At 43.6% G+C, this 11,944-nt stretch overlaps 1 protein-coding gene across 2 annotated transcripts in view; it reads right to left on the bottom strand.

The window, feature by feature from the left end:
* Window positions 1–6,267: 6,267 nt before the first annotated feature.
* The window catches only part of ALK (ALK receptor tyrosine kinase), a 1,017,868-nt gene continuing 1,012,191 nt past the window's right edge, over window positions 6,268–11,944 (bottom strand). For both annotated transcript variants that reach the window (XM_056568555.1, XM_056568556.1), the window contains one exon: window positions 6,268–7,382. In XM_056568555.1, coding sequence (XP_056424530.1) covers window positions 6,696–7,382 — 687 coding nt within the window. In that variant the 3' untranslated portion in view covers window positions 6,268–6,695. The remainder of the gene's footprint in view (window positions 7,383–11,944) is intronic.

Genomic DNA, 11,944 nt, shown 5'->3' with positions numbered 1-11,944 from the left:
ATGAGACCTGGAATCCTGGAGCCGGACTTCCCTTGTTTTTCCCAGAAAGTGAATTTTAATGTGTCCATGCATATATGTGCATCTCTACAGTATACGCTATATATTTATCTGTGATACATACTGTAGATCTGCACATATATGCAAGGACACATTAAAGGGGTACTCCGGTGCTGGGGTCGACCGCACGGCCGGCGGCGTGTGACATCACGCCTCCGCCCCCGTGTGATGTCACGCTCCGCCCCTCAATGCAAGCTTACGGGAGGGGGCGTGATAGCTATCACGCCCCCTCCCGTAGGCTTGCATTGAGGGGCGGAGCGTGACGTCACACGGGGGCGGAGGCGTGATGTCACACGCCGCCGGCCCTGCGGTCGCCGGTAATCAGACCTGGAGCGAACACGCTCCGGGGACAAATTACAATCGGGGTGCCCCGTGCATGATCACGGGCGTCCCCAGCTGCGGGACTCCCGCGATCAGGCATCTTATCCCCTATCCTTTGGATAGGGGATAAGATGTGTAAGCACCGGAGTACCCCTTTAAAATTCACTTCCTGGGAAAGACAAGGGAAGTCCGGCTCCAGGATTCCAGGTCTCATTTTTTTTGTTTTTTCTAGACAGCAATACCCTGTGACTGGATATATAAGAAGGAACTGGTTATTGCTTTTTTATGCCATGACTAAGGACATGCTTGTCCAAAACGCGTCGGCTGCTTTGCCCAGCTTGTGTTTTATATTTATGTTTCAATAAAGTGGATCCTTTTACCTGTCGTTGGTGCCGGAATACTCTTTTCTTCTCACGGCGTTTAGTAAATTTTGCGAATGGACTTTAGTGTCTATTATCCGCAGCACTTTAGACCAGAAAAGTCTCTCAAAAGTCGCACAGTCTGAGACAATTGTCTTAAAAGTCGCAAGTTCCGTGTCCACAAACCTCTTATATCCTTTTTATAACCAGCCGCCCAAACTAACTCACTTTACCCTCTTTGTCATCTTTTCGCCTTTTCTTCCATGCCCCCTCAGCCTCTATGCACTCATCTCATTTGTTCAAATTCATGTTTTGGTAAAAATTTTGACTTTACAAATGCACAGACAAAAGCAGGCGGCTGGCATGGCATGCTGGGAGTTATAGTAGTTGGGTGATCAGCCCGGATCGTCGGCTAGGTTCACACCATGGAAATTCAATTTTAGGAAATTGCCACAGAGATCCCGCTACAGCAGAGTCATGTTTAGGCTGGGTTCACACCACATTTTTCAAACACGGTAACCGTATTCGGTTTTCCGCAAAAAAAAAAAACGTATCCGACCGTATCCGAAACCGAATGCATAGAGAATGCATTGTAAACCGTATTCCAAATGTTGTGTACGGTTGCATCCGTTTTGCCTCGGATACGGTATTGCCGATTTTTCAACCGTAGGCAAAAACGCTGTCGACCACGTTTTTGGCCTCCGGTTGGAAAACCGTATGCGAACCGTATGCGGTTCTTTTAACATTGTTGTCTATGAGAACCGTGCATAGAATTTCAGAATACGGTTGCACACGGTTTTTCTAATCCGTTTTTGGAGTTGACACATGTGCAGATCTTTCTAGGATTCATCCCAGACATCTCACTTCCCACATCCTTTGGAATTTCAATAGAACAATAGTAACTTTATTAAATTGCTGGAAAACGAATTCCAACAAAATAGCAAAACCGTTGGCAAAAACGGATGCAAACGGATAGAACCGTACGGTGAAAAACCGTATACGTTTTAATTTGGAGTCATACGGTTGTATACGGTTTTTGCCATACGTTTTTTTTTAGCGGAAAACCTTATACGGTAACCGTATTTGAAAAACGTGGTGTGAACCCAGCCTAACAAGGGTTCTCCGGTGCCAAGACATCATATCTCCTATCCAAAGGATAGGGGATAAGATGCCTGATCGCGGGGGTCCCGCTGCTGGGGGACCCTGTGATCTTGCATGCAGCACCCGTTACAATCAGTCCCCGGATCATGTTCGCCGGAGCATTGCGACGTCACGCTCCGCCCCCTCAATGCAAGCCTATGGGAGGGGGGCGTGACAGCCGTCACGCCCCCCTCCCATAGGCTTGCATTGAGGGGGCGAAGCGTGATGTCACACGAGAGCAAGGTCATGAAGTACAAGCTGATAAGTACTGGAAGGATTAAGATTTTTAAATAGAAGTCATTTAAAAATCTGTTTAACTTTCTGGCACCAGTTGGTTTTAATTTTTTTTTTTTTCAAGGGGAGTACCCCTTTAACTCTGCTTTAGATTCATCACTAAGAAAGTTCGGTGTCCCCAAGGATCATTATGGATTTGAAGAGCAGAAAGCGCAGCCCGAGGCGAGGAATGTTAATAACGTTCTCAAAGGTGTCACTGGAGGCAAAATATGATTCAGCGAATTTGTTGCCTTTCTCCTCTGTGCCTCTGGGATATGGAAAGTGGAGGAGGATATGGAGGAGGACGTGTATTTTATTTATTTTTTTGTAAACTTCTTAAAGGGGGTTACCATCTTCCGTAGCTTTGCTGAAACCGCAGGAAGTACCCAGTATGACTTGGCCCAGTACTATAAAGTAACTAAATGCCGGCAAAAAGCCAAAAAAACTAAAGCAGCTTGAGCCTGAGGGACGTCATTGGTGGTCAAATATGTGACAGATTATCTTGGATGTAAAAAGAAGCTAAAAAGAATGACTGAACAGCTCAATGCTTAAAACCTTTCATCATAGTGAAGTGATTGAGAAGAAGGACATAAATAAGAATTAAAGTAAAAAAGAAATTAAAGGGATATTCCGGGAAATTTTTTTTATTTTTTTTCCTTATATCAACTGGCTCCAGAAAGTTAAACAGATTTGTAAATTATTTCTATTAAAAAATCTTAAACCTTCCAATAATTATCAGCTGCTGTAGTTGAGTTGTTGTTTTCTGTCTGCCAACAGTGCTCTCTGCTGACATCTCTGCTTGTCTCAGGAACTGCACAGAGTAGAAGAGGTTTGCTATGGGGGATTTGCTTCTACTCTGGACGGTTCCTGAGACAGGTATCATCAGAGAGCACTTAGACAGAAAAGAACAACTCAACTTCAGCAGCTCATAAGTACTGAAAGGATTAAGATTTTTTTTTTTTTTTTTTAATAGAAGTAATTTACAAATCTGTTTAACTTTCTGGAGCCAGTTAATATATAAAAAAATGGCTACTATATATTTTAAAGAAAACTAGAGGATCACTGATGATCAGCCTGGAAAGATATAGACTGTAACTGTAAATATATTTTTTTATTGTAGTGATACTCCCATGATGCATCATTTCAAACTAACATTTTTTCCAAATCTTAGGGTAGTATTTAGTTGTCACATGACCCTGACTTGAATTTTTCCATTAAAAAAGCACTCCAGGTTTGTTTTTATTTGCCCATTTTGCTCCAGTCCAACATAGGTTTTATTCCAGCACAGCTGCATCCATGCATTTCATTACTGTAACTGGGTGATGTGATCACCAGCCTGACCTAGAGAAAATGAATGTGTCAGAGGAAGGAGTCAGTCCTGGGTCAGCTGACTAAACTACAGGATGACATCATAATCAGATGCCTTTCCTCCCAGCTTTATATACTGCTGCTATGGGATCAGGATATATAGTAGTTATACACCTCTCCTCCAGGTCTATCTGTATACTGCTGCTATCTCTATGGGATCAGGATATATAGTAGTTATACACCTCTCCTCCAGATCTATCTGTATACTGCTTTTATCTTTATGGGATCAGGATATATAGTAGTTATATACATCCCCTCAAGATCTATCTGTATACTGCTGCTATGGGATCAGGATATATAGTAGTTATACACCTCTCCTCCAGGTCTATCTGTATACTGCTGCTATCTCTATGGGATCAGGATATATAGTAGTTATACACCTCCCCTCCAGGTCTATCTGTATACTGCTGCTATCTCTATGGGATCAGTATATATAGTAGTTATACACCTCTCCTCCAGGTCTATCTGTATACTGCTGCTATCTCTATGGGATCAGGATATATAGTAGTTATACACCTCTCCTCCAGGTCTATCTGTATACTGCTGCTATCTCTATGGGATCAGTATATATAGTAGTTATACACCTCTCCTCCAGGTCTATCTGTATACTGCTGCTATCTCTATGGGATCAGGATATATAGTAGTTATACACCTCTCCTCCAGGTCTATCTGTATACTGCTGCTATCTCTATGGGATCAGTATATATAGTAGTTATACACCTCTCCTCCAGGTCTATCTGTATACTGCTGCTATCTCTATGGGATCAGGATATATAGTAGCTATTCACCTCTCCTCCAGGTCTATCTGTATACTGCTGCTATCTCTATGGGATCAGGATATATATATAGCTATATACCCCTTCCCTTCAGCTCTATCTGTATACTGCTGCTGCTATCTCTATGGGATCAGGATATATAGTAGTTATAAACCTCCCCTCCAGCTCTATCTGTATACTGCTGCTATCTCTATGGGATCAGGATATATAGTAGCTATATACCCCTTCCCTTCAGCTCTATCTGTATACTGCTGCTGCTATCTCTATGGGATCAGGATATATAGTAGTTATACACCTACCCTGAGGCTGTGTTCACACACTGCATTTTTGCTGGGTTTATTCTGTATCAGCTGTGATTTTCCGAAATTTTCTTTCAATATTATTCAATTTGGCAGAGAGAAAAAATAATAATTTTTCTTTTCGGCTTTGAAATTGAAATAAAAACAGGACAAAAACCTGGTAAACAATGCAGTAAAATGCAACATGTGAACATAGGTCAAATCACTTTCACCTCAGGGGGCGATTTGTGAACTCACAACAACCCACGTATGAGTCTCAGCAGTTTAGGCTTCACTGGAGTCTAGTCAGGTGATAAGGTTGGTCTCATTAGGTGAATTGCATTGATAAGACTCCGCCGCCTCTCTCTGCAAAATCGGAGGATTAATGGGTAATTGGGCATCATGAGAAGATGATTTCTGTTTTGAAACAGAAACCAATATGGCTGAAAAACTCTTGGCTGCCAAATCAGTCAAAACGGGTAAGCACAAGGCATACACAAGAACCTCTACATTATTCTCTAATAATAGCCTATACTGCACTGTATAAACAAAAAATAAATAAATAATACCCGGAGTGCTTCTTTAAGCAATGTCCGTATAAAAGAATAGGCAAGAAAAGTGGAAAGTTCTTTGTCGGTTGACAGGCATGCTCGTAGGCTGATGGGTGACCAAGAGAGTCCATGTTTTGACGGTAAAAGACGAATGGCTGCTATGATTGTAGACTATAACTATCGGATCCAACTGTGGATAATACGTTCGGTTGGTTCTATTACAATACGACCAACAAGAGTTATAATAAACAGATATACAGAAGTCCAAGAGTCAAGAACAATTTCTCATTGGGAAAACCATTGGGACCATTGGCCGGTAATGACCAAAACACAGGAGCGTTGATATAAGCTTGAGGTAGCAGTATGGCTTTGCATGGCAGCTGGGGCACAGAAGCGTTCAGTCCCGGCCAAGAGTGAGAAACTAGTGAAAAATGGAGAATGGCTGAAGAACGACAAAAATAATGCACGGAATACTAGGTTATAAGGGTGTGTGGGCCACCACTCTTTTTTGGGGCTACATTTACAGGTTTGACTTTCTGTTTCACAACACATAATCCTTTAAAGGGGTACTCCGCTGCTCAGCGTTTGGAGCCGGGAGCTCGTGACGTCATAGCCCCACCCCCTCATGACGTCATACCCCACCCCCTCAATGCAAGTCTATGGGAGGGGGCGTGACGGATGTCACGCCCCCTCCCATAGACTTGCATTGAGGGGGGCGGAGCTTGACATCATGAGGGGGCTGGGCTATGACGTCACGAGCTCCCGACTCCAGCGTTCGGAACAGTTCGTTCCAAACGCTGAGCAGCGGAGTACCCCTTTAAATGTCCCACTACAAAAGTTGGCGGCCATGTTTTCAAAAAATGAAAAAAACAAAATAGGGGCTATAAAACCATGACAACCAATCTTTGGCTTCTGCCTTCATTTTGGGTCGTCCGGTTGAGGTTCAGAACTACGTTTATGTGAACCTCTCCTTTGGGCTTTTCTCCAAATGTCCTAAAAGATCGGACTGTCACCAGGCTTTTTTTTTTTTTCAATCTTGTAGATGACCAATACACCAAGCTATAAGCAATTCCCAAAAATATTGAGACCCACTTTTTCGGTATTCCACCCCCCCCCCCCCCCCAATTACATTTAATATCTTAAGGCCAACTCTTTAATGGTACGAGAGTTGAGATTATCTACATCGTCACAATGGGATCTCAGTCAATACTGGCTACCGAAACCCCTTAGGGTCAGTAGATGGACGTAACACGTTTCCAGTTTCAGGACTGATCACGAGAGAGAGAAACGGTCATGACCGGTTATGGTTGTGCTCGGTGCTATAGGTATCGTATTCCATACAGTTTGAGTAATAGCATCTGGTCGGGACGGAGAAAGTGTTCTTGTGTTGTCATCTTAGTTGACATCTGTACAATATACATGGTTTCCATAGGGGGCGTTGTGTAATTGTCTTATCGTGGAATGACAGTGAAATGTTTGGCAAAGATTAGAAAACTCTATTATTGGCATTTCTTCTGGTAGGTGTGGCCATAGCCCCAGCTCTCCCGGTAAAAGATGGCAGTAGAGGAGGTATTAGACGTTCTCCTGACTTGGATTACTCTTGCTCCTAGGGATGAAGTCTTTGTGTTTGGTGGGACAGGGGGGCACTGGCGTTTCTACAGGTAGGCCCTGCTGCTGATATCCATAATTCACTTTGCCACATGGAAAGTGACGCAGCCGAAACAGAGGCACTTCCTGAATGTTTGAAGTCAGTGTAGATGGCTCGAGCAGAACGGAGGAGCCTGGGAGTCTACCAGAAGTAATCCTGGGGGCAGCCGGACAGCTTTCCTCTTGGACTATATCCTCTGGCCCTGGCTTATCTGGAGGAGCAATGTTTTTATCTACCGTTTTTCCAGTAAACCATGAACCATATGTAGGATTCCAAAGATTGGTCGGTTTGTTTCTGGATCCTCTAGCGCCGTGAAGCTCTGCGGGTGGATTGGCTTGAGCGAACACATGGTTCTCGTGTCCTCCTTCTGGAACCTGTCTTGGATCCGGATGACCTTGTGGCTCGGCGTGGACTTTATTGGGGACCTTCCGGACAGTAGGCACCGGAGGTGGAGACTGTAGACCATGTCTGTCTTCCCTTCCTGGCTTCTCTGGTGTCACCAAGAGTGGTGGGATCACATCGGGATCTTCTGGCCGTGTAGGAACTTTTTCTTCCTCCTCAACCAGTGGCCCATATTCTACGGGCAGAGAAGTGTTGATGACATCTGGATCCTGCAATAAAGAGCAAAAAAAAAAAAAAAAAACACATGTATTACAATCTAACTTTATTTAAATGCTTATTATTGTCTACAGATGTGGGGAAAGAATAGTGCTGCGGACTGTGGATGGTAAAGTACATTTTCCAAAGCTGTAAGGAACAGGATGGGCAGCAAACAATGGCCTAAAGACCCAAACTGAAAGCAAGTACTCCAGTGTCCTAGTTATGGATACATTGTGATGCAGATCCACTCCTGGCCGATGAGTTTAAAGGGGTACGCCGCCCCTAGACATCTTATTCCCTATTTGCTGGGGCCCCCATGATCTCGGCTGCTGCACCCTAGACATCCAGTGCACGGTGCATCGCTGCTGGATGACTGGCGATTTGGGGCGGAGGCTCATGATGTCACAGCCACGCCCCTTCTATGCAAGACTTACATTGAGGGGGTGTGGCCATGACGTCACAAGCCTCCGATGCTGCACCCCACACTCTAAACAAACGCCAAGTGCATAAGGGAGATCGGTGTCATCAGAGAGCACTTAGACAGAAAAGAACAACTCAACTTCAGCAGCTCATAAGTACTGGAAGGATTAAGATTTTTTTAATAGAAGTAATTTACAAATCTGTTTAACTTTCTGAAGCCAGTTGATATATATATATATATAAGTTTTTTTTCCTGGATAACCCCTTTAAGATGTCTAGGTGTGGAGCACCCCTTTAATTCAGGAGAAACCCTAAAGGAAGGATAAAAACTTGGACACTTCACAGCAAGCCACTGCAAAGGACCAGCCTGTATCGTGAGTACCAGGGACCTCAACTTTATGGTTAAAGTGCCAAACACACAACATGTTTTGAGGCAGTAACTCCTCTTCATCATCTGAAAATCTGGCAGTAAAATAGGAACTGCATACTGCGATACAATATGGGCTTCACATTAACAGAATATGGTGCATTGCATCTGTCTAATTCTACCGCAGACTGATGGTCCCACCGGCCCCGTCTCATTCGTCAGAACCGCCATACCCTGCACATCATTGCCTTATTGCACCTCACATATGGTTTCCAGCCGGATAATTAGAGTCTGCCTTTTAATGCTCCTGTTTCATTTTCTGATAAGCACATTCAATTTTAAGATGGGCAACATTTCTTTGTATCATCGACTGGCCGGTGACTTACTGCTCAGAAAAGGAAAACAATTGGTATAATAATGACTGCATGGAGGTTTCCGGCACCGAGATATCGGCTTAAATTAAAAAAAGCAATTCCAGACATCTTTTATATTTGCATAGGAAATGGTGGGAAAGAACCAACGATTAATTTGAGTCCAACACTATTTGCGCATTTTTAGAGCTTCCTTCACACTCTCAATTCTCTATGTCTGCAGCCAACAACGTATATATTTTTATTCGTGTAGGCTCCCTAAAAACTCTGTTCCTTTAAAGGGGTACTCCACTGGCCAGCGTCCAGAAGTAAATGTTCCGAATGCTGTTTTCGCGCTGCGGGGGTTGATCAGGCTCCTTGTGATGTCATGGCCACGCCCCTCAATGCAAGTCAATGGGAGGGGGTGTGACAGCAGTCACGCCCCCTCCCACAGACTTGCATTGAGGGGGCGTGACCGAACCCCCGCAGCGCGAAAACAGCGTTTGGAACATTCAAGGGGTTATCCAGGAAAAAACTTTTTTTTATATATCAACTGGCTCCAGAAAGTTAAACAAATTTGTAAATTACTTCTATTAAAAAATCTTAATCCTTTCAGTACTTATGAGCTTCTGAAGTTAAGGTTGTCCTTTTCTGTCTAAGTGATCTCTGATGACACCTGTCTCGGGAACCGCCCAGTTTAGAAGCAAATCCTCATAGCAAACCTCTTCTAAACTGGGCGCTTCCCGAGACACGTGTCATCAGAGAGGATTTAGACAGAAAAGAACAACCTTAACTTCAGAAGCTCATAAGTACTGAAAGGATTAAAAAAAAAATAATAGAAGTTATTTACAAATCTGTTTAACATTCTGGAGCCAGTTGATATATATAAAAAAAGTTTTTACCTGGAATACCCCTTTCAGTTCCGAATGCTGGCCAGTGGAGTACCCCTTTAAAGGGGTATTCCCCAAGAGAAAAAAAATATTTAAATCACCTGGTACCAGAAAGTTAAACAGATTTGTAAATGACTTCTATTTAAAAATCTTAATCCTTCAGGTACTTATCAGCTGCTGTATGCTCCACAGGAAGTTCTTTTCTTTTTGAATTTCCTTCTGTCTGACCACAGTGCTCTCTGCTGACATCTCCGTCCATGTCAGGAACTGTCCAGAGCAGGAAAGGTTTACTATGGGGATTTGCTCCTACTCTGGACAGTTCCTAAAATGGACAGAGGTGTCAGCAGAGAGCACTGTGGTCAGATAGAAAGGAAATTCAAAAGCAGAGCAGAGCATACAGCAGCTGATAAGTATTGGAAGGATTAATATTTTTTAATAGAAGTAATTTCCAAATCTGTTTAACTTTCTGGAGCCAGTTGATATATATATATATATATATATATATATATATATATATATATATATATGCCAGAAGACATCTGAAGCGGTCATGTTCCTATAGATCCTGTAAATTAAAGGGGGTTGATTGTTGTTGATGTCATTGGACCCCTGCTTAGAACCATTACAGGTCTGCAGATCTGTAGACGGGGGCGTCATCCCATAGAGCTCTGAAGTTTGTGTTTCACTGCTGGGAACTGATTGTATCATTTCTACGAGACAGAAGGGGATCTAGTGTAGGATTTTAGTGTTCCTCTTGCTGGCGGCAACAAAATAATCAGTCCTAACAGTGGAACTCCATCTGCCTGGTAGAAGGGACGTCACTGAACTCGACTAAAGAGATCTCCCTCTAGCTGGCAGAAATGACACCATCTTATTAGGATCGATGACATCATAGCTACTAGCCAGAGGGAGGTCCATTATTAGGACCAATGACATCATAGCTACTAACCAGAGGGAGGTCCATTATTAGGACCAATGACATCATAGCTACTAACCAGAGGGAGGTCCATTGTTTGGATCGATGACATCATAGCTACTAACCAGAGGGAGGTCCATTATTAGGATCGATGACATCATAGCTACTAGCCAGAGGGACGTCCATTATTAGGACCAATGACATCATAACTACTAGCCAGAGGGAGGTCCATTGTTTGGATCGATGACATCATAGCTACTAACCAGAGGGAGGTCCATTATCAAGATCGATGACATCATAACTACTAGCCAGAGGGAGGTTCATTGTTTGGATCGATGACATCATAGCTACTAACCAGAGGGAGGTCCATTATCAAGATCGATGACATCATAGCTACTAACCAGAGGGAGGTCCATTATCAAGATCGATGACATCATAACTACTAGCCAGAGGGAGGTCCATTATTAGGACCAATGACATCATTGCTACTAACCAGAGGGAGGTCCATTATCAGGATCGATGACATCATTGCTACTAACCAGAGGGAGGTCCATTATCAGGATCGATGACATCATAACTACTAGCCAGAGGGAGGTCCATTATCAGGATCGATGACATCATAACTACCAGCCTCAGGGAGGTCCATTGTTGAGATTAATTATATCACTGCTACCAGTTAAAAAGAAGAATCAATGACATCATTTCTATTAGCCATAGGGAGGTCAATTGTCAGGATCGATGACATCATAGCTACTAGCCAGAGGGGGGTCCTTTGTGCAGATTAACGATGTAATTGCTACAAGCCCTAGGGAGGACCATTGTCCTGATCCATTAGGTCATTGTTACCAGCGAAAGGGAGGCCCATCGCTGAGACCAATGATGTCATCGCTGCCAACCAGAGGGAGGACCATTGTCATTTCAACAATCCATTGTATTATGGGAACCATTATAGATCCGCAGACCTTTAGATGGAGACTGGTTTTGACAACTGGAGATATGGTAGATGCTCATGTAAATTAGGGAAATATGTAATTTCCTATTTTAAGGGCGTAACAATAGGGAACCATAAACTACAGTGTTTCCCAACCAAGGTGCCTCCAGCTGTTTCAAAAATACATCTGCCAGCGTGCTAAGCGGCAAATATCATGGTCTGGGCATTGGATGGGAGACCTACAATAATCAGAGCAGTGTTTTTCCCAACCAGGGTGCCTCCAGCTGTTTCAAAACTCCAACTCCCAGAATGCTAAGCAGCAAATATCATGGTCTGGGCATTGGATGGGAGACCAACAATAATCAGAGCAGTGTTTTTCCCAACCAGGGTGCCTCCAGCTGTTGCAAAACTACAACTCCCAGCATGCTAAGCAGCAAATATCGTGGTCTGGGCATTGGATGGGAGACCAACAGCAATGCTCAGAGCAGTGTTTTTCCCAACCAGGGTGCCTCCAGCTGTTGCAAAACTACAACTCCCAGCTGGAGGCACCCTGGTTGGGAAACAGTGCCTTATGGTATCTCCCAACTCTTGTTTGGCGTCTTTCGTTTCATCTCGCGGCGGGGTCGGCCCGCAGTACAGTAGTTAATTACAAAACACATTATTCTGGCAGAGGTTAATGAAAAGTCGTCATTAATTGAT

Source organism: Hyla sarda, chromosome 3 (genome assembly GCF_029499605.1).
Source record: "Hyla sarda isolate aHylSar1 chromosome 3, aHylSar1.hap1, whole genome shotgun sequence".
NCBI classification, from domain to species: domain Eukaryota; kingdom Metazoa; phylum Chordata; class Amphibia; order Anura; family Hylidae; genus Hyla; species Hyla sarda.
The sequence above is the reverse complement of the archived record's forward strand: the minus strand, read 5'-3'. Positions and strand labels throughout refer to the sequence as shown.